The sequence below is a fragment of the Sceloporus undulatus genome, chromosome 1 (assembly GCF_019175285.1).
Source record: "Sceloporus undulatus isolate JIND9_A2432 ecotype Alabama chromosome 1, SceUnd_v1.1, whole genome shotgun sequence".
Lineage (NCBI taxonomy): Eukaryota > Metazoa > Chordata > Lepidosauria > Squamata > Phrynosomatidae > Sceloporus > Sceloporus undulatus.
The window spans coordinates 44,191,406-44,219,124 of NC_056522.1; the positions used below are offsets into that span (position 1 = coordinate 44,191,406).

The 27,719-nt window shown below is 44.2% G+C and overlaps 1 protein-coding gene across 1 annotated transcript in view; it reads left to right on the plus strand.

Moving 5' to 3' along the window:
* DNAH14 (dynein axonemal heavy chain 14) overlaps window positions 1-27,719 on the plus strand; it is a 390,714-nt gene that overhangs the window by 191,887 nt on the left and 171,108 nt on the right. The window contains 5 exon segments of the mRNA XM_042445585.1: window positions 1,070-1,138; window positions 1,648-1,834; window positions 11,233-11,312; window positions 13,782-13,953; window positions 14,297-14,386. Of these exon segments, the coding sequence (XP_042301519.1) occupies window positions 1,070-1,138; window positions 1,648-1,834; window positions 11,233-11,312; window positions 13,782-13,953; window positions 14,297-14,386 (598 nt within the window).

A 27,719-nucleotide genomic window follows, 5' to 3' on the forward strand; every position in this document is an offset into this window, starting at 1 on the left:
CACAGAAGTCAGATATACACAATAATTGCAATGGGAAATTTGCAGATACTATGGGGAAACTTCATCCATGGCAAATTGTACATACAAAATGCAAACAGGTGCCTAATAGAATACATTGCTTAGGATGGGGAAATACTAACTCAAATGAGCAAACTTGCAAGGTGGAAGAAGTTTAGAATTAAGCAATGAGAAGCTTCAGGTTCTGCTAAGAGGAGGAAGAGATGTGAGAAAGAAAGAGGTTACCGTACTATAACATACATGCACACATGCGTGCACACACACGCATCATAGAAAAGAAAGGCAGTTTTAGGGAGCTGCAGCATCCCCAAAATTCATATTTTAGAGATGACAAAAATATATTTTCTTAGCTCCATTGATCAGTGATTCATATCTATTTAATCTCAATGTCCACTTTAGTTTATTTCAGTGCTGTTTGCATGGGGCTGCCATTGAAGGCAATGGATCTCATGTTCTTTCCAAGTTCAAATCAAGTCTTATGGTTGATAAAGCCATACTGCTTGACCTACAGTATCTTAAAAACTGCTGCTTCCCATATTTTTCTGCCCAGGTTCTGAGATCATAACAGAGGCCCCAGTCAATTAGTCTGTGCCCTTGCATACTGAGATGACTGCTCTTGACTATTAGCCCCCCAAGGGGTCCATTTTGTGCCATTTTTTTTCATTATTTTATATTATGCTTGGTGCCTAATAAAAGACAATGACTTTTTCGTTTCTCTTGTCACTTTCACTTGTTGTATGCTTTACTGCCCAATTTTACCTTAAAAGTGTGTCTAAGAGCTGTTTTATTTCTGTGGCTCTTAAAAAATTAGAGATTTAATCTTCTTGACATTTAGTTTTCAGTTTTATTCTAACTGTTCTTATTTTTATTTTATTTCAGTGGATTTTATTCTGCTTAATTTTATGTTTTCATATATTGCCTTGTGAGCTTCAGCTATAGGGTGACTCATGTTGAATCAACAGAGAAATAGAGAAATAGATGGCTTTAGTAAGAATTCTGCCCATATTCTGATTTTAAAACTGTCTTTAAAATAATCTAATATTTGCCATAGATTTGTATTGGAAGGAAAAGAAATTCGTCTGAAACCATTTTGTGCATTCTTTATTACCTTGAATCCTGGGTAAGTGATAATGCTCTCTATAATCATTCAATAAAATTAGAAGGGCTAGCAAAATCATTTGTCGTGTGAACATATGAAGCCTCATACCATCAAACCACTGCTTAATCTAATTCAGCATACTGACTGATAATTGTCCTGCTGATATCAGGGATTGAACCTGGGATCATTTTATACATGTAAAAACATGAGAACCACATTTACACTACATCAGTGCCCCTAAAAAACCTGCTGTATTAAACTGCTAGTTTCTTCACATGCTTTTAAATATCTATCTAAAGAGTTATTTTTTTAAAGATAAATTTTGAGTGGCACATAAATTCTTATTTATTTACAATAAATTTTGTGTAATAGCAATGATGTACATAATTGTCTTCCAGAGCTATATAGTACACAAATCTCCTATGCTTGTACTGAGTTTCTCTTATTATTTTTCTTATTATTATTATTGATTAAAGAATTCTTAATTTTAAATTAAAAATAGACTGGTGATTTTTCCTTTTCTTTTTAAGATACAAAGGTCGTGTAGAACTCCCAGACAACTTGAAGTCATTATTTCGCCCTATCTCCATGATGGTACCAGATTATGAACTCATTGCTGAAATAATGTTGTTTTCAGAAGGTTTCAAATCAGCAAAATTACTTTCAGGAAAGATAGTAGATCTTTATCATCTTTCTAACAAGCAGCTGTCACAGCAGGTAAAATTTTCAGAGGAGTCTGTTAATCTAGTACAGCCAAAACAACAAAGAGTCTTGTGGCCCCTTAACAAATTCTATTTCTGTGCAAGCTTTGAAGGATTGTCTCAGTTGGCATATTTACATAGTGGCTGAGTAGTTTATAGCCACAGGATGAAAAGGAATTAAAATGCAAAAAGTACAAACAGTAAAATTGCCATAACAGTAATCATTTACAAAATGATGTTTGAGTAGTAATGCAGACATCCTTGCCTTGATTACCAGATAAAGACATGTAACCAGATGCTCTGAAATCCTCCTCTCCCCGGAAGGCATAGGATGGCTGTGGGGATAACTTCAGAAGCTGTTCAGCAAGTGAGGAGGTGATATTGCTTTGCCTACCACATAGCCAATGTGGTAATGGTGGACTATGGTGTAGTAGTCCACATTACAGCATGGTCTGTAACATTGGTCTATGACTCTGGAAAGCAGGGTTTGAATCCTTGCTCAGCCATGGAAACCCACTGGGTGACTTTGGGCAAGTCATATTCTCTCAGCCTCATGGCAATGGTAAACTCCTGAAAAAACTTGCCAACGAAATCCTGTGATTGGTTCACCTTAGGGTCACCATAAATCAAAAATGACTTGAAGACACACAACAGTACAATAACCATAGGTTCGCATGTGGACCTACAATATTATACTGAATTATATAAGATTGCCAGTATAGAGTGATGAATGGCCATGAAAGCGAATCAATGTATATGTCAGTATAGAAATAAACAAACCACGAGCTCTTAAAACTTATAAACACATTCATGCACACCCAGCACAAAGTATGAAAGTTACCAATATTTTTTCTCTGAATTTGCTAGGAGTTATCAAGGGAGTGCAGAGGGAAGGAAATGTGGGGAGAGTGCTAGGAGCAGGATTGGGACTTGTTAGTTCCAACAGATGGTGTTCAAAGATGCCATTTCTCAAAGCCTTTTTCTAGCTGTCAAGAAATCAGATGCTAGTTCTTTAATTCATAGAATCATAGAATTGTAGAGTTGGAAGAGACCACAAGGGCCATCCAGTCCAACCCTCTGCCATGCAGGAAATCTCAATCAAAGCATCCCCAGCAGATGGCCATCCAGCCTCTGCTTAACGACCTCCAAAGAAGAAGACTCCACCACACTCTGAGGGAGTGTGTTCCACTGTCAAACAGCCCTTACTATCAGGAAGTTCCTCCTAATGTTGAGGTGGAATCTCTTTTCCTGGAGCTTGCATCCATTGTTCCGGGTCCTAGTCTCCGGAGCAGCAAAAAACAATCTTGCTCCCTCAATATGACATCCCTTCAAATATTTAAACAGGGCTATCATATCACCTCTTAACCTTCTCTTCTCCATGCTGAACATCCCCAGCTCCCTAAGTCGTTCCTCACAGGGCAGGTTTCCAGACCCTTCACCATTTTAGTCGCTCTCCTTTGGACACGCTCCAGTTTCTCAACATCCTTTTTAAATTGTGGTGCCCAGAACTGGACACAGTATTCCAGGTGAGGCCTGACCAAAGCAGAATATAGTGGCACTATTACTTCTCTTGATCTAGACACTATACTTTTATTGATGCAGCCTAAAATTGCATTGGCCTTTTTAGCTCCCACACCACACTGTTGACTCATGTTCAACTTGTGGTCTGCTTGGACTCCTAGATCCCTTTCACATGTAGTCTCGTTCAGCCAGGTGACCCCCATCCTATATCTGTGCATTTTATTTTTCCGCCCTAAGTGCAGTACCGTACATTTCTCTGTGTTGAATTTCATTTTGTTAGCTTTGGCCCAGCTTTCTAGTCTATTCAGGTCATTTTGAATTTTGATCCTGTCCTCTGGAGTATTAGCTATTCCTCCTCATTTGGTGTCATCTGCAAATTTGATGAGTATGCCCCCAGTTCTGTCATCCAAGTCATTGATAAATATGTTGAATAACACTGTCCCCAGGACAGAGCCTTGTGGGACCTCACTGGTCACTTCTCTCCAGGATGAAAAGGAGCCATTGTTGAGCACCTTTTGGGTTCGGCCAGTCAACCAATTACAAATCCATGTAACAGTTACCTTGTCTAGCCCACATTTTACAAGCTTGTTTGCAAGAATGTTATGAGAAACCTTGTCAAAGGCCTTACTGAAATCAAGGTATACTATATCTACAGTATAATTGTTTGATACTACTGCTTCAGATTCTAATGGCCAAAGCAACCTTGGTTTTCCACCCTACTTCACCTGTTCAGGGGCCAATGCCTTAAAGTTCCAAACTGGCCAGACCTCTTCTCCCACTCCTACGGCATGGTCCTTCACCCAGATCTACACAGCCTCCACATGACAGTTTGGAGGATCTGGCCTTGACTGCTCCGGAACCTTTGTGAGTCCTCTCTACTTTCAGGAAGAAGTCTACCAAATGGTCTTACTCCTATAAGTGGAAGTGCCTTTGTACCTTTGCCGAAGCTAGAGCTGAGCTGTGCTCGCTGGTCCAACTCTCTACAGCCTTACACTTCCTGCTCCATCTGGTGGTGCAGTGGTTAAATGCCTGTAATGCAGCCACTCACTCAAAACGATAAGGTTGCGAGTTCAATACCAGCAAAAGGGATCAAGCTTGACTCAGGCTTGCATTTTTCCGAGGTCACTAAAATGAGTACCCAGATTCTTGGGGGCAATTAGCTTACAGTTGTAAACTGCTTAGACACTGTTAGTTCAGTATGAAGCAGTATATAAATGAAACTGTTTGGTTGCTTGTTTGTGATCAAGGACTGACCTTTTCACCTCTCTAGGTTTATCTGTCAGCTATTATAGCTAACCAGCCCCCTGCTTTGCCATCTGCTAAACTCTTCACCTACCCTAAAGGGGTTTTTAAAGGCTCTACACCATCTATACTCTCCGGTACCTGCGCTGGCTCCTTCCTGGTCACTTTCATTGTGGCTTACGCACGTTACCAGGCCACCCTTTGAACTCTTGGGCTTGGTTTCCCTGGGACTACTTAAGCTTAAAGTGGCATTTCCAGTGGCTATTCCTTCAGCCATAAGGTTTTCTGAGCTGACAGTGCTGTGCTCAGATGAGCCCTTTCTAATTTTTCATAGGGAAAAAGTGGTCCTCAGGCCGGACATTTCCTTTCTCCCTAAGGTGGTGTCTAGGAGCAGCCATGGAAAAGGCCCTCTCTCGTGTTCCCACCAACCATGCTTGTGATGGTGGTGGGATGGAGAGAAGGGTCTCCCCTGAGGATCTCAGGGCCCAGGCCGGCTCATATAGGGAGATACTGTCTGCCAAATAGCCTGGACCTGAGCCATATAGGGCTTTATAGGTCATCACCAGCACTTTGAATTGTGCCCGGAAACAGACTGGCACCCAGTGGAGCTGTTTCAACAGGGGCATTGTGTGATCTCTATAACCTGCTGCTGTTATCAGCCTGGCCGCAGCTCTTTGGACAAACTGAAGTTTCTGGACACTCTTCAAAGGCAGCCCCATGTAGAGTGCGTTACAGTAGTCCAAACGTGATGTAACCAAGGCATGTACCACTGAGGCCAGATCTGGTGTCTCAAGGAACGGGCGTAGTTGACACATAAATTTTCAGTGTGCAAAAGCACTCCTGGCCACTGCAGAGACCTGAGCCTCCAGGGTCAAAGTTGAGTTCAGGAGTACTCCCAAACTGCAAATTTGTGTCTTCAGGGGGAGTGTGATCCCATCTGACACAGGCTGGATCCCTATTCCCTGATCTGCCTTCCGGCTGACCAGGAGCACCTCTATCTTATCTGGATTAAGTTTCAACTTGTTTGCCCTCATCTAGTCCATTACTGATCATAGAATCATATAATCGTAGACTTGGAAGAGACCACAGGGGCCATCCAGTCCAACCCCTGCCATGCAGGAAATCCAAATACAAGCATCCCCGACAGATGGCCATCCAGCCTCTGCTTAAAGACCTCCAAGGAAGGAGACTGAACTACACTCCAAGGGAGTTTGTTCCACTGTCGAACAGCCCTTACTGTCAGACACTGGTTTAGGACCAGGACAGCCTCCTTGGATTGAGATGGAAAGGAGTAGTAGAGTTGAGTGTCGTCTGCATATTGATAACACTGCACCCCAAAACTCCAGACGACCTCTCCCAGCGGCTTCATGTGTATGTTAAACAGCATAGGGGACAACACAGAATCCTGAGGGATCCCACAGACCAATGACCAGGGGGTTCAGCAGGAGTCCCCCAGCACCACCTTCTGGGTTTCCCCCTCCAGGAAGGAACGGAGCCACTGTAGAACAGTACCCCCAAGTCCCATCCCAGAGAGGTGATCCAGAAGGAGACCATGGTCGATGTTATCGAAAGCCGCTGAGCGGTCCAGGAGAACCAACAGGGACACACTCCCCCTGTCTAGTTCCCTGCGTAGGTCATCCACCAAGGCAACCAAGGCTGTAGCCAGGCCTGAAACCTGACTGAAATGGATCTAGATAATCCGCTTCATCCACAAACCCCTGGAGTTGGAAAGTCTACTTCCCAACAGCATAGGGTAGGTGATTCAGCCATTCCTCCTCTAGGGCAGCATGTGAAACCTAATTCCATCACTGTCAATGCTGTCCAGTTGAGAGCTTCACACTGTCTGCATTCTGTGGACAAATGGGGGAAAAAGCTCAGTGCCATGGGAAGGAAATTCTACTCTTCAGCTGCTCTCATCCCTAGATCTGTAACAGCTTGTCTTGTATGGAGGCCTACAACCAACTCCTTTGGGAGAAGGTGACAACCATTCTTTAACGAGCTCAGGGATGAAGATTGCAAAGTAGCTTAGTTCCTGCAATCAGAGGCACACAAGCTGGCAAATCATAAGGTAACGACTACTTGACACATCCCTGACTGTGGGGGCAAGGTGATGGCAGGGTCGATAGCTCTGTATCAACATGCTTGGCTTCAATCATCAGGTCTTTCTGGCCAAGCCCAGGTGGTCATAGAAGATCTTCCGTTTGATGGCCTGTACAATTCAGAGACTGTCTCCAGGCTGAAACACACTCATAAGAAGCAGTTCATTGTGAGGAAGTTCAGATTCAATCTTCTTGTCCACTCTTCCTCTAGGTTTTGGTATGGAGACCACAAGTATGGACAGTACTTGAAATGATTGTACATCCAATCAAGGTCTTAGTTTTGATGCATTCCATCCACTTCCAGTACTGCTGGAAGCCCACTGCTTCTAGCCACATACGAGCACTGAATTTGGCTTTCTGTCAGACAATACCATGATGACTAAGTTTTCACACTTCAAGCCTCTCTCCATCCTGAACAGCCCAGAGTCCACCAGACCTTCAGTTCCTCCATCTCTCATACCTTTCTATCATGAAGGTCTTTGATTGTCTACCCCCTGTTCCACCAATGCCTTCTCCTCCATTTTACAATCACTTTGAAATTTCTATGAGACGTGGAATTCCACCACCATGGACTCATGGGCAGTCACCATCATGATGAAAGGCTACACCATCAAATTTGAGTTGGATCTTCCAACAGGACTTCTCCAGTCCATGTCTCCTTCCATCGTTCTACACCAAGAAACAGACAGTCTTTTGCAGAAAGGAGCTATCAAGCCTGTACCTCAATCTGAAGTTCATTGTATGCGTGTGTGTTCCTGATGGGCCCTTGATATCTGCTGGGGTTTGGATCCAGGATCTTGATACCAAAATCTGTGGATGCTCAAGTCCCATTAAATACAATAGCATGGTAAAATGCAATATAAAACAGCAAAATCAATGTTTGCTTTCTGAAATTTATATATTTTAAAAAATATTTTCAAACTGTGGATAGTCAAATCTGTGGATAAAGTATCCATGGATATGCAGGATCAACTATTTTATTGTCACCAAAAAGGATGGTGGTCTGAGGCCAATTCTGGACTTGAGGGATGTAAACCTGTATATTTGTCCTCTGCACTTCTGATTGGTGTCTTTATCATTCATCCTCCCATTGATGCAAGAAGTGGATTGGTACAGCACTTTGGACTTAAAAGATGCTTATTTCCATATTTCAATTCAGCATTGTCACATGTATTTCCTGTGCTTCACTGTAGGAAGAAAGGTGTACAGGTTCAGAGTTTTACCATTTAACCTCAGAACAGCTCCTTCACTTTTTACAAAGATGATGGTTGTTGTTGTGGCTTTTCTTCAGGAGCACACTGTTGTCCTGTATCCATACATAGATGACTGGTTAGCAGTTGCCTCTTCCAGAAGGCTGTTGCTACAGCATATACAGACAATATTGGCTCTTTTGGACAGAACTGGACTTTGCCTCAACAAGGAAAAGTCCAATCTTCAGTTGATGCATTGAATTCTGTTCATTGGTGTGATCCAAGACTCCACGGGCCAGGCTGCTTTTCTACCTCTCAAGCATTTCAACAATCTTTGCAAGTCAGTGCAGAGTTGCCTTCAGTACCAATGTCTCAGAGCTTGAGAGGTTCAAATTATTCTGGACTACTTGGCATTAATTGCATTGGTGACCCCAAATGCACACATTTGGATGTGTTCTTTCCAGGCTTCATTCATTGCCTCATTTGATCTGGTTCAGGACTCTGAGAAATTGGCTCATGGTACTGAGGTTTGTACAGAAATCCCTCCACTGATGGCTGGATACATCCAGCATCATGTCAGCACGCCCTTCTCCATCCCAAGACCTCAAGCCCTTGTCACAACAGATGTATAGATGTTGGGATGGGGTGCAATCTAGACAATCTCATTAAGAAAGGTCTTTGGTCATCAGTGTTTTGGAACTGCTGACCATAGAATCATCCATCTTCACACAGTCATTCATCTTCACCTGTTGTTACAACCTTGAAGTAAGGACAAAGAAAGAAAGAGGGCATTCAGGAGAGCAGTGTTCAATTCAATTTGTTTTTGACTTCTGTACTGCCTTCAGGGAAGTCAGCTTACTAGTCACCTATATATGAGCAACAGATACAGCAAAAAGAAAAAAGGGAAGATGAAGGGGGAAAAGGAAGGAATTTTCCCTTCTCCTTTTTATGCTGCAAGAGACTAACACTGCTATCTTATTTAGTTATATTTCATTTTATATTGTATCTTACCGTTTATATATCTTTTTGTATGTTTTTAATTGTGTTGTTCTTTTAAATCGTGAGACACTTTGAGTCCCAATTTTGAGGGCAAATAATAATAATAATAATTTAAAAGAGACAACAAATACGAAGTTGTTTACTTGCAACACTTGTTATTTGAGTAATCTTCTGTGTACTCACACATCTCATCCAATTTTGAGGGGAAATAATAATAATAATAATATAAAAGAGACAGCAAATACGAAGTTGTTTACTTGCAACACTTGTTATTTGAGTCTTGGCTTTACTTCACGAATGAAGATTCAGGAAGGACTCATCCGTGCTTTCTACAAGCGCGTTGATGACGTTGGATGTATCCTTCGAGCCTGTGCAATGGATTTTTCTGGTGGAGCACAGCGTGCACATAACTGGCCTCACCCTTTAAACCAGAGGTTCTACTGCTAAACTCTAATCCCAAACCTGGGCAGATGATGCTCGTCTAACCCTGTAAGGTCAACCATTTAAGAGAAGGAAACTAATCAAACCTACGACCCGAGGACCTCACTGCCACCGTCCATGCTTGTCAAGGCCTCAGCAGTCGAACCTGTTATTTGAGTAATCTTCTGTGTACTCACACATTTCATCCACTTTCCTTCACAGAGGCTCTTTTCTTCCTTAAATTTCCTCTACTGTGGCATATCGGAACTGAGTGAAGGACAGGCGCCTTACCCTAGACATGCATGGTATCCCCAGGGGTGGGGCTTCTGTCAAAACACTCAGCTTAGCTGTTGTACTTTCCAAATCATTATGTACAAATGCAGAAGTGCCCTTCTGTTTGAGTTCACAGACTGACCATTTAACTCTTGGATGATGATGACTCTTCCTGAGAATATATCGAGGGACATCAAATATGGACACTTGTTTGCCAGTATATCTACCAGTGTGTCACTTCATCAACCTCAGTTGTCCCTTATCTTAGTGGCAGATGTACCCCAGCTAGGTTGAGGAGGGTACTGCAAAACCTGCATATTTGCAACATAGTTACTGGATGAACAATCTATATCAATGCACAGGAGTAGTGAGTGATCATAAAGGCATTCTGTATGTTTTAACTTATAGTTTCCCACATGGTGGTACAAACCTCCATAGACAATACCATTACCATGTTCTGTACCAACAAACAGGGAAGCCCAAAACTGATCACATTATTTTGTTTCAAAGTAGATCTCTGGGAGTCATGCCCTGATCTACGTCACCCACAGCAATTCACATGACTGGAGAATAGTATTGGTTTTGATCATCTCAGTTTAGACATGGCCATGACTTATGAATGGTTCTTCTTTGTAAAGATATTTTGCAAATTTCAAAGTAGAGAGGGCTTTGGAAGACACAGTTGCTTCTTGCCACAAAGGTGGACACTGATAGTGTCTTTGGGTGATACATTTCTGCACAACTGGTTAATCCACTTATTTACATGTTTCCCTTGCTGTTCATGAAGTAATAGTTAAGATCAGGGAAGACAAGGTAAACTACATTCTGATTTATCCATGGTATTCCAGGCAGATGTTAGCAGAGGTAAATCATTTCTCCATGTTCTGTCAGATTTATCCTTCATTTGAAAGAGCCAAGTTTGGCTCTATCATCATTAAGAGTCTGTTTCGCTGCAGGTTCCTCCTCCAAAGTGATATTCTTCCTTGTGTGAAGTCGAAGGCTTTCACAGCTGGCATCCATAGTTTTCTGTGGGTTTTTCAGGCTATATGGCCATGTTCTGGAGCAATTTATTCTTGACATTTCATCTGCATCTGTGGCTGGCATCTTCAGGGGATGGTGACATGGGAGTGTGTGGAGTATATATACCTGTGGGACCCTTGATTGGGAGAAAGTGGTTTGGTTATTAATGGTGGAGTTAGTTTGTGTATTGTATTGTGTTTAATGGCAAAGCCTAGAGGTGAGTTGTGGGGGGATGTACAGGGGGATTTGTGTCTATTTAATTAGTAATTCATTGTCTGCGGGGAAACCCCTTCACTCTGGGTGGTGTTCTTCGTGATTCTATCTCTATCTTATGGGGCTATACTCCTATTACCTATTATACTCCTATTATTATGCCTTAGTCAGTTGCTCTTTCTTAGCTCTTAGAAAAATTCTTAGAAAATTTCTCAAAAAATTTAGCAACCTGTAACCTTAGAGTTTTTACTTTTAAAATTAAATTCTTTGTCTCAGTAACATCAAGAAGACTGCTTGCTGGAGATAGCAAGAAAAAGAGGTATGTTCTCAGTCTTGCAAGTTTTAATGTTCAGAATCTCTGTTTACTTCACACCTACTGAGGACATTTGCAGAAGGTTCTGTAAAAGCAGGGGAAAAACTTATTTTATTATTTCTAGGATCATTATGATTTTGGCATGAGAGCCATAAAAACTGTGTTAATAAGAGCTGGTCAGAAGATACAAGAATTTAAAATCCAGTAAGTAAAATTTTTAATAACTTTATATTAATTCATGGCACTTTAAATTATTTATTAAATTTAGATGATCAATGCATAGCGATTTAGAAGAGAAGAGAGCTGTAGACATCAAAGTCATATCCCAAAATCTAGTTGATATCTGCTGAACAATGGAATTTACAGTCTCATAGGCTATAGTCTATGCACATTTACTTTAGAGCAACGATTCCCAAAGTGAGTTGTAGATCTCCCCTGGGGGAGGTGGAAGGATCTAGGGGGGTGGTGAGGAGAAAGGTGGCAGCAAGGGGACCTCCAGTCAAAGTATTGGTGGTGTGCAAGAAAGACAAGGGGGGAACCAGTGGCCTTTAGGACCATGGAGGGGATGAGACTTGCATGAAAACTCTTTTCAGATCCCCAAAAAGCACCATGCAGCCTTTCTGATCATTTTGTGTGGTGGTGTCTCCCACCGTTTGCCATGTGAGCTCATTCTCCTAGCCAAGTCTTTCACTAGTAGTGGCAACTGGGAAACTCTCACAAGGCATGGACATAGGACATCAGTTCTGTGGCTCAGAACAACACCATTTTGGGACAGACTGGAATTAGAGTGAGAGCACATGGTGGTAGGGAGAAGTGACGGCAAAAAGGAGGTTTCACATTTGGGACCCTGCTTAAGCTTTGTGAGCTTTCCTGGGCCTTGGCTTGCAAGTTGGAGTTGCACTGCTGTTCCTGCTTTCTTTCACCAGACAGACTGAGAGAAGATGTAGCAGAAGAAACGTTTTTTATGGTGGGGAGATGGGACAGCTGGGTGGGGAAGACATGTCACTGGGGAAGGAGTATCTGTGCTCAATTCTTGGAAAGAGCCCTTTGTCTTAGAATGGCTCTGTATTTCAAATATCTCCCTTTTCTGGTCCACACCAGTCTCCAGTCCAAGCATGTGGTCTCTGTAAACCCCCAAGAAACAAAAAGAACAAGGCAAAAATGTACCCTGGTTAAAAGTTAAAAGAACCTTGGTTAAAATCATACAGATAAACATTATTAACTAAAGAGTTAGGACTAGTATTGCTGCAGATGTTTGTGACATTCAGTATTTTCACAGAAAATTTTCACACAACCAAGGTAAGGGTAAAAGTGTTTTGTAAATGCCCCAACTTTCTTTTTCTTTTTTCCATGTATTTCTCATGCCTTTTTAAAATGCATTTTTCATTTGCACAGTTGTGAGAGTGGAATGGAATGTAATAAGATCCAGAAGGATTCTAATCATGACCCGTGTAATAAATTTTCAAAGGGCTGCATAAAATTATACAGGTCTTTCAGATCTTTGTCCTCCTACATTTGTTTTCTTTCCCTCCCACTCCCCCTTCTTTTTATGCTGCGAGACATTAACATGGCTACTCCTTTGAAAACTGCTGTTTGTCATATCAGTGTGAGTGAGGGGAATAAAGTCTTTGCACAGAGCTTGCAGGAAGCATCCCAAATTCTGAGCTGTTGTTTTGTTCGCATTTGTTATGCTGCATTAGCAGTTATGTAGTTCAGACAGACTTTAAGTGCTTTGTAATTCAGAACTAGGTGCTGTGGAATGTAGTTAGGAATGTATATCAGTATCAGGAGTGTCTGCCTGCATTTTTAGGGGGGGCACAAACATACGTTTTGAGATCAGGCTGGAGTATGTTGTGGTAGTCTACAGAGATTCCTATAGAGCAGTGCTACTCAAATTGGTTGTCCATGGACTGCTCCCAGTCTGCAAGCTGTTGACTACTAGTCCACAATGAGTTTCCAGGAAAGAAAAAAAACAATAATAACCAATGTGCACAAATATGGTGTTGGTTCCTGGCACATTGTCCTGGACTGCGGCCAGCACACACAAACAAGGATGGTTTAGCATGGAAGCTTAACTAGGCAACTGGGGAACAGTCTACAGACCTTTCGGTAGTCCAAAGCAGCAAGCCAGAAACCAAAGCCAGGGTCAGGATACTAGAAGTCACGGAAACCAGTTCAGTCCAAGGTCAGGGCAGCCAGAAGGTAGAATTAGTCCAGTTCGTTCCGAGGTCGCAGATTCAAGGCAGACAAGGGTTCAGGAAACACGGAGTTCAAGGAGCCAGTGCTAGCAGCAATCTCCCTAAAGGATTCTGCAATAAACTCTGGCACCGAGTTAGCGTCCCCCAGCTGGTTAAGTAAGACACGCTCTCCCTTGTGCCAGCTGTAGCTTGTTTGTAGTTTGACTCTCTGCAAGCATCCTTGACCGACGCACGCAAGCACTCTCAGCTCTTCTTTACTTAAAGGAAGGGACCTGCATGCTTGGTTCTTCCTCAGGAGCCACACTCAACTGCTGAGCCTCTGGAGGGGGCTCCACAGAACCTGGCTAAGCTTGTTAATATTGCCTTATGGGGCATTATAAGATATTTTCACATGTACTTATTTGAGTTTATAAACAGGATGTAAATAAACAAAGTAATAATTATTAATTATGAATTTCTTTTAAAATGTATATAGTAATAAAAAGAAAAGAATTTCTGCAATGGAGGAATCTCTCATTATAATCAGTGTGCTGAAAGAAGTTAATTTACCCAAGTTTCTAGCTGATGATGCTGCCTTATTTGAAGATATTATAACAGACCTGTTCCCAGGAATGAAAGTTCCAAAAATAAACCCCAAACGACTAGAGGTAATGAAATCTATTATCTACGGAAAATAATGTTTTAGTTAAAAAATAAAAAAATATTATTATGCATTAGGCTTAAAACGAAGACCATCAAAATCTGAATTACCCTGATATTCAAGGGAAGGAAACAAATTTGCATTCTCTGAGTGAAGAGGTACAGAAACAAAACATCAGGTTTGGGTATAGTCTCTTCAGTCATAGATACAAGGACTTCTATAATAGTCTTGCTTTCCTTATTACTATGTCTCACTAGTATTTTTCAACAGTAGACTGTGAGCTTTTATTTTATATTAAAATAATTAGAGTACGTATATAATTGTAATTCAAACATTTGTTTTAATTTTAGACTGCGATATCTCTTGCAATACAGCATTTACGTCTGCAGCCCTGGGAAAGTCAGATAGAGAAAATTATACAATTTTACAACCAAATTTTAGTAAGTACAACAAATTATTAATTGAAATGAAAAATGTCACAGCATTTACATGTGATATATACATTGTATTTAATGCCTTAAATCTACAGTAATTGCTAGCCCCAGCTAGAGTCAGTCACTAAATGATAAGTCAACATTTTGGTAAATCCAGATCTAATGGATCTATTCTATTTGAACTGGCATTTGGATATAGGACAGAGGTATTCAAGGAGATCTTGTATTTCTACCATTATATACACTGCTCCCTCGGGTTACGAAATTAATTCGTTCCGCGGCCGCTTTCGTAACCCGAAAAGCCTTCGTAAGCCGAAATGCCATAGGCGCTAATGGGGAAAAGCCGCGATTCCGTGTGAAATAGCGCCGAAAAGCACCAAAAATTTTTTCGTAACCCGAAAAAACATTCGTAACCCGGAACAATTATTTCCTATGGGATTTTTTCGTATCCCGGAAATTTCGTAACCTGGGTATTTCGTATCCCGAGGTACCACTGTATATATGTGTGTGTGTGTGTGTGGACAGGTTGCTCACCCATAATGGTATTTCTTCGAGTGGTCATCTGCGAATACATACAAGTGGGTTGTACTGCACCTGCACAGTGCTGCTTGGAAAAGTTCTCGAATCACTGGGCAAAGTTAACTTTGCAACTTTTTGGCGGTATCCCCGCCCATCCCTTATAAGTCCTCTGCCTTCCTGCTCTTTACCCAGTTCCGAAATTTACGCCGCCTAAGCGAGATGAGAATGAGCCAATGAAGAGCTGGACACTGAGGGGAGGATGGGTGGGATTTGTATGTATTTGCAGATGACCACTTGAAGAAATACCGCCACAGGTGAGCAACTTGTTCTTCTTCTTCGTGGTCTCTGCGGATCATACAAAAGGGTTAGACTGACAAGCTTAGGTCAGTGGTGGAGGGAGTGTCACGACACCAAGTTAGGTTCAAATAAAGCTGTGTTTGTTAAACTACACAATAAAGATCTTTGAACCAAAATTGTGTTTGATGTATTTAGTATTTCAATAAATAGTACTTTAAGTCATCAACAACAATAGGATCATATTATAAAACATGTTCAAGTCATAAGGCACGTTTTCCAACATATAAGGTCATGAAAGACCTATGTAAACCATGTCGATCTTGTGTAATACCCCTTCCTTTTGGTCCACGTGGGAACTAATGATACTGCAAGACACAGCCTTCAGAACATCAAAAGGGATTACGAGGCGCTTGGTAGGAAGCTGAAAGGAATGGATGTACAGGTTGTCATCTCGTCTCTTCTGCCAGTTGAAGGGCATGGTCCAGGAAGGGAGAGGAAAATAGCGGATGTGAACAACTGGCTTCGCAGATGGTGCCGCCGAGAAGGATTTGGATTCTTCGATCATGGGCTACGGTTCCATGAGGAGGGACTTCTTGCAACAGACGGGTTGCATCTCACGCCAGTTGGAAGAAATGTTTTTGCCAACAGTCTCAAGAACTTGATCAGGAGGGCTTTAAACTGAGTTCCGAGGGGAAGGGAGACAATATTAAGGAAGGCGAAAGGGATGGCGAAAATAGTCAAACTGACATAGAGGAAACAAGAAAAAAAGTGCAAGGACCCAACAGTGGGAGGCAAAAAAAACTTGCACAGGCAGCAAGTAAAAGGGAACTATGGTCTGCGATGTCTCTACACTAATGCACAGAGGGAAATAAGCAAGATGAACTCGAACTCCTAGTACAACAAAGCAAATATGATATAATAGGCATCACTGAAACCTGGTGGGATGAGTCTCATGATTGGAATGTGGAAATAGAGGGGTATAACCTTATTAAGAGAAATAGGCCAAACAGGAAAGGAGGAGGAATAGCACTATATGTCAGAGATATTTACACCAGTGAAGAGATCCTGGACATCAATCATGGAAGCCAGGTGGAGAGCATCTGGATAAGAATCAAAGGGGAGAGAAACAACAAGGATGTTACGGTGGGAGTCTACTACAGACCCCCAAGTCAGACTGAGGAATTGGATGATATCTTTCTAGAACAGATGACCACACAGTCAGAAAAGAGAGATGTAGTAGTGATGGGCGACTTCAACTATCCTGATATTTGTTGGAAGTCAAACTCAGCAAAATCCTCAAGGCCTAGCAAATTCCTCACTTGCCTGGAAGACAATTTCATGGTCCAAAAGGTGGAAGAGGCAACAAGGGGGTCAGCTATTTTAGATCTGATCCTAACCAACAAGGATGACTTGGTTAATGGGGTGCCAAGTGGTGGGATCATTAGGTGGAAGTGACCATGTTCTCCTGGAGTTTGTAATACAGTGGAAAGGAGAAGCCAGGCATAGTCAGACACGCATCCTAGACTTTAGGAGAGCAGATTTCAGGAAACTTAGAGAAGTATTGAGGGCAATTCCATGGTCAGAAATACTAAAAGATAAAGGAGTTCAGGACGGATGGGACTTTCTCAAAAGGGAGATACTGAAGGCACAATTTCAAACAGTTCCAGTGAGAAAGAAAAACGGGAGGTGTCTCAAGAAACCAGGATGGATGACTAAGGAACTTTCAACCGAGCTAAGTTTGAAACGGAACATGTATAAGAAATGGAAAAAGGGGGAAATCACAAAAAAGGAATTCAAAGAAATAGCAGGCATGTGTAGGGGTAAAGTCAGAAAAGCTAAAGCACAGAATGAACTCAGGCTTGCTAGAGAGGTTAAGAACAATAAAAAGGGCTTTTTTGGATATGTCCGCAGCAAAAGGAAGAAGAAGGAAACGGTAGGGCCACTGCGTGGAGAAGATGGCAAAATGCTAACAGAAGACAGAGAAAAGGCAGAATTACTCAACACCTTCTTTGCCTCAGTCTTCTCAGAAAAGGCAAAGGGTGCTCAACCTGAGGCTAATGGAGCAGAGGACAGGATAGGGGCATTTCAGTACAGAATAAGTAAAGAGATAGTAGAGGAACACCTTATTAATCTAAATGAATTTAAGTCTCTGAGACCAGATGAACTCCATCCAAGGGTATTAAAAGAACTGGCAAATGTAATATCGGAGCCATTGGCAATAATCTTTGAGAACTCCTGTAAAACAGGAGAGATCCCAGCAGACTGGCGGAGGGCAAACGTTGTCCCCATCTTCAAAAAGGGGAAAAAAGAGGATCCCAACAATTATCGTCCAGTTAATCTGACATCAGTACTAGGAAAGATTCTGGAGCAGATCATTAAACAGAGAGTCTGTGAACATCTAAAAGACAATGCCATAATCACAAAAAGTCAACATGGGTTTCAGAGAAACAAGTCATGCCAGACAAACCTGATCTCTTTCTTTGATAAAATTACCAGCTTGGTAGATGAAGGGAATGCTGTGGATATAGTATATCTTGATTTCAGTAAGGCCTTTGACAAAGTTCCCCATGACATTCTTGCAAACAAGCTTGTAAAATGTGGGCTAGAGAAAGGAACTGTTAAATGGATCTGTAATTGGTTGACCGGCCGAACCCAAAGGGTGCTCAACAATGGCTCCTTTTCATCCTGGAGAAAAGTGACCAGTGGGGTCCCACAGGGCTCTGTCCTGGGCCCAGTGCTATTCAACATCTTTATCAATGACCTGGATGACAGAATTGGAAGCATACTTATCAAATTTGCAGATGACACCAAATTAGGGGGAATAGCTAATACCCCAGAGGAAGGGATCAAGATTCAAAATGACCTGAATAGACTAGAAAGCTGGGCCAAAGCTAACAAAATGAAATTCAACACGGAGAAATGTAAGGTATTGCACTTAGGGCGGAAAAATAAAATGCACAGATATAGGATGGGTGACACCTGGCTGAATGAAACTACGTGTGAAAGGGATCTAGGAGTCCAAGTAGACCACAAGTTGAACATGAGTGAACAGTGTGATGCGGCAGCTAAAAAGGCCAATGCTATTTTAGGCTGCATCAATAGAAGTATAGTGTCTAGATCAAGAGAAGTAATAGTGCCACTGTATTCTGCTCTGGTCAGGCCCCACCTAGAATATTGTGTCCAGTTCTGGGCGCCACAATTCAGAAAGGACATTGAGAAACTGGAGCGTGTCCAAAGGAGGGCGACAAAAATGGTGAAAGGTCTGGAAACCATGCCCTATGAGGAACGACTTAGGGAGCTGGGGATGTTTAGCCTGGAGAAAAGAAGGTTAAGAGGTGATATGATCGCCCTGTTTAAATATTTGAAGGGATGTCATATTGAAGAGGGAGCAAGCTTGTTTTCTGCTGCTCCAGAGAACAGGACCCGGAACAATGGATGCAAGCTGCAGGAAAAGAGATTCCACCTGAACATTAGGAGGAACTTCCTGACAGTTAGGGCTGTTCGACAATGGAATGCACTCCCTCGGAGGGTGATAGAGTCTCCTTCCTTGGAGGTCTTTAAACAGAGGCTGGATGGCCATCTGTCAGGGATGCTTTGATTTGGATTTCCTGCATGGCAGGGGGTTGGACTGGATGGCCCTAGTGGTCTCTTCCAACTCTATGATTCTATGATTATATGAAAGACCTATGTAAACCATGTCAATCTTGTGTAAACCATGCCAGTTCTGGCAATCAAGACGTTCATTGTCAACAGCTTGTAAACAAATGGAAATACAGTGCAAACATCAATGTAAACCTGCAACCAACACTGCCGTCCCAAAGGCTGCATCCCCTTTGGCCCTGGTGTCCAGCCTACAATGTTTGATGAAAGTCAAGGGCTGGGACCAAACAGCAGCTTTACAGACATCCTCCAAGGGGACCCTAGTCAAAAAAGCGGAGGATGTCGCTACCGCCCTAGTTGCATGGGACTGCACCCTGGCCGGGAGAGGTCTGCCTGACAGTTCATAGCAGAGGTGGATGGTTCCAGCCACCCATTTGGAAAGCCTCTGAGCAGCCACAGGCAGTCTCTGTTTCAGTTCCAAATAGCACTGGAACAGTCTCTTGGAACAGCTCGAAACCACAGTGCTGTCCAAATAGAAAGCCAAAGCCCTCCAAACGTCCAAGGTGTGCAAGCAGCATTCTGTGTCGGTGGTTGGGTTTGAGGCCAGGGTCGGTAAAACAATGTCCTGACACATGTGAAAAGATGACACCACCTTAGGCAGAAAGATAATGTCAGTATGGAGGACAACCTTATCTTTATGGAACCTAAGGAAAGGCTAATCTCTCCGCAAGGCACAGAGCTCACCGGCATGGCGAGCAGAGATGATGGCCACAAGAAAGGCTGTCTTCAAGGTCAACAGCCTCAAGTCACCTGTGGCTATAGGCTCGAAAGGCTTGGATTGCAAATGACAGCACAGCGTCCAAACTCCAAGCAGGTGTCGGTACCGAGACCGGAGGATAGAGGTTGTTGCAACCCTTCAGGAAACTCTTCACCAGAGGGTTCCTGAAAAAAAAGAAAGTTTGCCAACAAACTGAAAATGAGAACAGACGGAAGAAAGATAACACTTGATGGAGGTGAGGCACAGCCCCGAATCCAAAAGTGTCATCAGGAACTCCAACACCACTGGTGTCGACACTCGGGATGGAGAGAGGACTCTCGCAGAGAGAAATTCAAGAAACTTTTTCCATTTGGAAGCATAGGATTTCTTGGTGGCTGGCTTTTGGACAGCCAAGATCACCGTCCATACCGAGGGAGGTGGTGAGTCTAGGGATGGATGCTCCATGCCACCATTGGTTGGTTTTCAATGTCCGGATGCCAAACCTGGCTGTACTGGAGAGTGAGGAGATCTGAACAGATCTCAAGATGGAGAAAGTCTTTCTGGGAGAGGTGGAGCAGGGATGGAAACCACAGTTGTCTCGGCCACCAAGGCATGATCAGGATGGCATCTGAATGGTCTCTTGTCATCTTGGACACCACCCTGGTGATCAGTGGAAATGGAGGAAAAGTGTATAGCATCTCTCCTGACCAAGCAAAGATGAACGCGTCTCCGAGGGACTCCTCTGTGTGCGCTCGGGAACAAAACTGGGGACAGTGGCTGTTGAGAGTGGTCGTGAAGAGGTCGATCTGTGGGGTTCCCCACCAACCGAAGAGGTCATTGACTGTCTCGGGATGGAGCCTCCACCCGTGGCAAATGGTGGAAGACCTGCTGAGCTGGTCGGTCAAGTCGATCTCTTCTCCTTGCAAGTGGATTGCTTGGAGCAGAATCCCTCTTGGGATGCACCTTTCCTGGATACGGAGCATGATGTTGAGCATGGTCGGTGACCTGGTGCCCCCCTTGTTTGTTGAGGTAGTACATAACTGTGGTGCTGTCTGTCAGAAGAAGTATTACATTTTGGAAAGGTTCATCTCGAAAGCTCTCAAGGCCTTTTCCAAAGCACGTATCTCAAGGGCATTGATGTGGAGAGCTTGTTTGTCCAGAGACCACTTGTCCTTGATGAAGGGGCCTGACGTGTGGGCACCCCAACCTTCCATGGAAGCATCTATGGTCAGGGTGACCTGAGGCTGAGGAGGCAAAAAAAGGCATGCTGATGCAAACGTTCTGGGAGTCGAGCCACCAGCGGAGCGAGCGGGAAACTGGTCTCCGGACTGTGATCCACTTGGACGGAGAGTTCATCACTGCATTGAAGGTCGACAGGAACCATGACTAGAGGGGCCGAACCATAATCTTGCCCATGGAGTCACGAAAGTCGTGGAGGCCATGTGTCTCAGGGCTATTTGGACATCGCTGGCCCTCACTCGCATGTGGGCGAGGCAAGTCCTGACCGCAGTGCAGAGAGCATGGAAACGGTCCTAAGGGAGATAGGCGACGCAGTCTTCGGAGTCGAGGATGGTACCGGTGAACCTGATCTGCTTGACTGGGGTGAGATGTAACTTCTCCAAATTCACCACGAGGCCGAGGAACGAGAGGCGCGACAAGGCGAAGTTGACATCTCTCCATAATTCGTCCTCGGAGAGGGCCGCGAGGAGCCAGTCGTCCAGGTACAGGAAGATTCTGGAACCTTGTTGGAGAAGGTAAACCACCACTGGAACCATGCACTTGGTAAAGACTCTCAGAGCTGTGGAGAGGCCGAAGGGAAGGACATAGTATTGATACATGTCCGGACAGACGGCAAAGAACAGGAACCTCTGGTGATTCTCTCAAATCCCCATGTGGAAGTATGCGTCCTTCAGGTCAATCATCACGAACCACAGGCCCTGGTGTAATAAGGGCAAAATAGAGGCAAGAGTTACCATGTAGTACTGACGATAGGCCAAATAGGAGTTGAGGAGTCACAGATCTAAAATGGGCCTAAGGCCGCCATCGGTCTTGAGGATTGTAAAATATCTAGAGAAAAAACATCTGGGAGCTTGTGAAGGGTCCAGTGGTGAAATTGTACCCTTTGTCAAGAGAGTGCGTACTTTTTCGAGAAGGGTGTGGGGGGGGGGGGGAGGTGGAAACAACAGCTCCAGTTGCAGGGAGCTCTTCAAACTTGAGGGCAGATGATGTCAAGGACCCAAGAGTCGGAAATCACAGTGGCCCAGGTGTCAGAGAAGGGCCTCAAAATGTCACGGAAAAGAGCTAGAGGAGATGATGGAGCACGCAGCAACCCTTCAGGATCTCTTCTTGACTTGGTCAGTATCCTGTTTGTGGTAGTTCTTCTGGTATCGAACAGGAGGCTGGAGGCAGCCAAAAGAAGAAGAGGACTGGGACGGGTAGTGCTGCCTCTGGTGCTCCTGTTATGGGTGGTCTTGTTTGAAAGGCTGCTGGCCTTGGCCATACCACTGTCACTGACCTCCAAAACACTTTCGAAAAGAGGGTTGAGAAGGCATGGACATACCATGTTTCTTGGCAGCCACCTTCATATGATACTTGAAGTTGAGGCACTTGTCAGTCTCGCGATTGAACAGGCCTGCATCGGCGAACGGCATGTCCTCAATAGTGGCCTTTGCGTTCAGGTTCAGATCTGAGGAACCGCCTCAGCCGCCATAGACTTTGCTGAATAATCAGTGGAGTGTCAGGCTGAGGTTATTAGCCAGCTCCCAATAGAATGGGCCTCGTCTCTGATCTCCATCAGGACGCCCTGACATTCATCTGGGACATCCAGAATGATAAGAGAGATCCGTTCCACCAAGCACTGTATGTATGCTCCCATACAGGCTTTGTAATTTGCGACTTTGAATCCAAGAACAGAACAGGCATAGGCCTTCTGCCAGGCCATCAACTTTCTTCACCTCCCGGTCAGCAGGTGACATGGACGTCTTCAGCATGAAGGACTGCTGAGACCCTTCAACAATAGCAGAATTCTGCTTGGGGTGGGCAAACATCCAAGAAAATTGGGATGGAGAAATCCTATACAAGGATTCAATCTTCCTGGTCATGGGTGTCACAGAAGCTGGTGCATCCCAGGAGTGTTTGGCTATCCTTTCCAACAAAGGTAGCAAAGGGGTGGAAGCTGGCGTCGGGACCTTGCCATGAACCCGCCTTTCAATCGGGTCGGCGGCATCATCCTCCATATGGGTGATCTGTAGGTCCAACGCGTTTGCCATCTTAATGGTGTGCTTTGCAAAGGTACGGACGTCATAGGTGGGAGACGAAGCACCTGCTTGAAACAGTTCTTGGGGAGAATGTTGAGCAGCCTCATCTGAGGAGCCTGAGTCAACGTGTGATGCACGAGGGTCTCTATGCTGGGACTCGTCATGGTCCAAATCCGAGACGTCATCAGCCATCACCACTTGAGAAGACGAGGGTAACATCTGGGCAGCAGCGGCAACAGTGGAATGGGGTGTTGGTACTGAGGCAGCAGAGGCTACCAAAGCCGTTGGTGGTAAAGTGGATTTTAACATTGGTGGGACAGCAGATTTCTGGCCCAAGTGACAATGGACGACATCGTGACTGACAGAGACATAATATTTGTCTGTTTCGCTGTCATAGAAGAAGTCAGAGTCCTCCTGCTGAAGAAAATGCGGAGGCTGGTGAATCTCTACCTGATGGACTTTTACCCAAGGAACTGGTGTGGGAGACCGCCGACTTCGGGAACAGCCTCCATGAGGTGACACGGCTGGCAAAATGGCAGCTTCGACCTCTTCATCAAAAATTTGATGGAAAGCCAATGTAGCAGGCGGAGAGGAAACCGAAGCCGAAACCGGTATCCGACGGATCTGGAGAGATTCAGGTTCGACTGGTACCGATGAGTCCCGTCTGGGTACCGAAGAGGCGGCATGGTCTTTAGAGAACGACCAAACCGCCATCAGGAGTCTTGGTTTGGGCTTTCTTGGAGTGAGAAGAGCCATGAGGGGAACCTTCTCCTGAATCCAAGGGCCTCTTTTTCGAGGAGGATTTAGAGCTTGATTCCCATAGGGAGCTCGTGTCCTTATCATGGTCCGAATCCTTCTTGAAGCTCGAGTTCTTGTGCTTAGTCTTGTCCTTTTTGGAGGATTTAGACTTGGACTTTGTCTGGCATGCTCCTTCCGACCCAACATCCCTTTCCAGGACAGAAATGGTGGTGGCACTTGGCTCAGTGAAGGAGCTCTGGGCCACAGAAACAGCAGCCGTAGGTACCGACTCCAAAGCAGCAGGTGCAGAAGAGGAGTGGGAGGCTGATGGAGGCAAGAGAGCATGCTGGTATAAGGCAGCCTTGAGGCGAGAGTTGCGATATTTTTCTGACCTGGGGAGTCAGAGACTTGTAGAGGGCACAAATCTTGGGGTTGTGAGCCTCACTGAGGCAGAGAAGGCAAGAAGTGTGGGGATCCTGTCTGGGGATCTTACCATCGCACATGTCACACTTCTTGAACGGAGCTGGAGACATCGTAAGCTGAATCAAATTACAAATCAAAGTTGTAAGAATGTACAGATTGGTCAACAATACACAGGTGGGGGGGGTCAGATCAAGAATGGTCAAGCAAGCCAAGGTCGAGATTTTTTAGATAAAACAAGCGGATTCCAGCAGTGAAGTTCCTAAGCAGCTAATGCAGCAGAAAAAAGGAACTGGGGAAAGAGGGGGAAGGCAGGGGACTTATAAGGGATGGGCAGGGCTACTGCCAAAAAGTTGCAAAGTTAATTTTGCCCAGTGATGGCAGAAGTTTTTCGAGCAGCACTGTGCAGGTGCAGTACAATCCATTTGTATGATTCGCAGAGACCACGAAGAAGAAATATATATATATGGATAAAGAGCTAGAAATAAAGCTGCAGCAACTAAAATGTTGTAGTAAGAGGAATAGCTGTCCTAAGTACCCTAAAGGCACCAGATCCCATCTCATCCTGGAATCTAAGCAGGGCCAGGCTCTGCTTAGTACTTGGATGGGAGGCTGCCAATGAAAACCAGGTGCTATAGGCTTTATTTAAGCGAAGGAACTGGCAAAACCACTTCTTAGTATTCCTTGCCTTTGTTGTTAGCTGTCCTCAAGTTAATTTCAACTCATGGTGACCCTGTGAGTAAGATATCTCCAAGACTCCCATCCTTTCTGCTCAGGTCCTGTAGGCTCAGGCCTGTGAACTCCCTGATTGAGTCTAAACATCTGGCTTGCAGTCTACCTCTCTTTCTGCTGCCTTCCACCTTTCTTACCATTAAAGTATTTTCTAATGAATTGTTCCTTCTTATAGTGTGTCCAAAGTACAACAACCTTAATTTAGTCATTCTGGCTTCCATGGAGAGTTCAGGTTTTATCTTTTTTTTACCTTCCACAGTATCCTTAGCACTCTTCTTCAGCACACATTTAAAATGAGTTGATTTTCTTTCTATTTGCTTTCTTCACTGTCCAGCTTTCACATCTACACATGGTGATGGGGAATACAATAACTTGGATGATCCTTACTTCAGTATCCAGTGTTATGTCTTTGCATTTTAGTGTCCTGTCTAGTTCTTTCATAGCTGCTCTTCCCAGACCTCATCTTATTCTGATCTCTTGACTGCAGTCTTGCATACTTGCTTAAGAGAACCTATGAAATTCATAGTTTCTACTTGTTTATGAAATTCATGGGGTCACTATGACTTGACACACACACACACATACATACACAGAGAGAATGCAAATTATACTCCTAATGGTAAATACATCCTTCCGAAGTCACTAATATGAGTACCCAGCTTGTTAAGGACAATTAGCTTAAATATGCTGTAAATTGCTTAGGGAGTGCTTAAGTGCACTAATAAGCGATATAGAAATGTATTTGATATAATAATAATAATAATAATAATAATAATAATAATAATAATAAATTTTATTTCTACCCCGCCCTTCCATAAATATTATCAAGGCGGCTTACAAAATTTAAAACATTACAATACAAGATAAAAATTCAATATAAAAGTTAAAAACATTACTACAAAGAACAGGAACAGGAAATCAGTAAAATACACATGTCAAGGGCAAAGAGAAGGAGAAATTAATTTACAACAGTCCGGGGTCGAAAGGGAAAAATAAGGGGCAGGAAAATAAACAATTTAACTAAGGTGGGAAGGCCAACCGAAATAGATACGTTTTCAGATTTTTCTTGAAAATAACTAGTGAGGCGGCGGAGCGAAGCTCTACGGGGAGCTTGTTCCAAAGTGAAGGGGCAGCGATGGCATAAGCCCTCTGTGAGGTCCGTGCAAGGTTTGACCTAGGGACCTCCAACAAATTTGTCCCGGATGTTCTGAGTGTGCGGGGCGGATTATATGGGGAGAGGCGGTCCTCCAAGTACCCTGGGCCCAAGCCATTTAGGGCTTTATAGGTCAAAACCAACACCTTGTATTGAGCTCGGAAGCGAATAGGCAGCCAGTGAAGGCCTTTTAAAATAGGTGTAATATGGTCCGACCTGGAACCGCCAGCGACCAGTCTAACTGCCATATTCTGCACCATTTGCAGCTTCCGGGTTTGGTACAAGGGTTGTCCCATGTAAAGCGCATTGCAGAAATCCAATCGAGAGGTGACCAAAGCATGTACAACAGATTCAAGGTCCTTACGGTCCAGGTAGGGACGCAGCTGGCGTATCAGCCGAAGCTGATAACAAGCACTCCTGACTGTCGCATCCACCTGAGAAGTCAGCTGGAGCGACGAATCAAGGAGCACTCCCAAGCTGCGCACCGAGTCCTTCAGGGGGAGCGTGACCCCATTCAGGACCGGGTGACAGATCTCGCCACCCGAAACCGAGGAACCTATCACCAGTACTTCCGTTTTCTCTGGATTCACACTGAGTTTGTTCTCCCTCATCCAGCCCATTACCGACGCCAAGCAGGCATCTAGAGGAGAGATGCCATCCTTAGTTACTGCATCAGTCGGAGACATAGAGAAGACTATCTGGGTGTCATCAGCGTACTGATAACACTGCGCCCCATGTCTCCGGATGATCTCTCCCAGCGGCTTCATGTAAATGTTAAATAGCATAGGGGACAAAATCGCTCCCTGAGGGACACCAGATGTCAGGGCCCTCCTGTCGGAGCGACAGTCCCCCAGCTCCACCATCTGGGATCTGTCCGAGAGGTAGGAATGGAACCACTGCAAAGCAGTGCCCCCGATTCCCAGCTCCCTCAGGTGTCCCAGAAGGATACCATGGTCGATGGTATCGAAGGCCGCTGAGATGTCCAAGAGCACTAACAGGGACATGCTCCCCCTGTCCATGCTCAGACGGAGGTCATCAACTAAGGTGACCATGGCAGTCTCAACTCCATAGCCCGCCCGGAAGCTGGTTTGAAATGGGTCCAGAAAATCGGTGTCATCCAAGATCGATTGAAGCTGGAAAGCGACTGCTCTCTCGATCACCTTCCCCAAAAAAGGCAGCAGCGAGATGGGCCGATAATTATTATGAATCAGGGGGTCTAAGGAGGGCTTCTTTAGCAGGGGTTTGACCACTGCTAATTTTAATTTAGATGGAAACTGACCCTCACTTAGAGATGTATTAATTATGTGATGCAACATAATTCGCACCACATCTCCCCCCTGAGCTGTCAGCCATGAGGGACAGGGATCAAGGGAGCAAGTCGTCCTCCTAACACTTCGAAGGATCTTGTCCACTTCCTCGGTACTAACGAACTCAAAGTGATCCAGTATAACAGGGGCCACGGACGCTTTGGACACCTCTCCTACAGGATCTGCACAAATACTGGCATCAAGATCAGCCCTTATCCGAGAGATTTTATCCGCAAAGAAGTTGTTAAAATCATCGCAGCAGGCTTTAGATGACTCCAAGATAGGGCTCAGGGAGGGAGGGAGCTGAGTTAGCTCCCTCACAACCCTGAACAGCTCTGCCGGACGCGACTCTGCAGACGCAATACGTGCAGCATAGAACGAATTCTTTGCTGCACCTATTGCCACTCCATAAGCTTTCAAATGAGAGCGAAGGAGTGTCCTGTCAGACAAGTGCTGATGTCTTCTCCATTTACGCTCTAGTCGTTGCGCAGCCCGCTTCCTTTCCCTGAGATCTTCCGTATACCAGGGTTGTTTATTGGAAGCAGGCCGGAAAGGACGC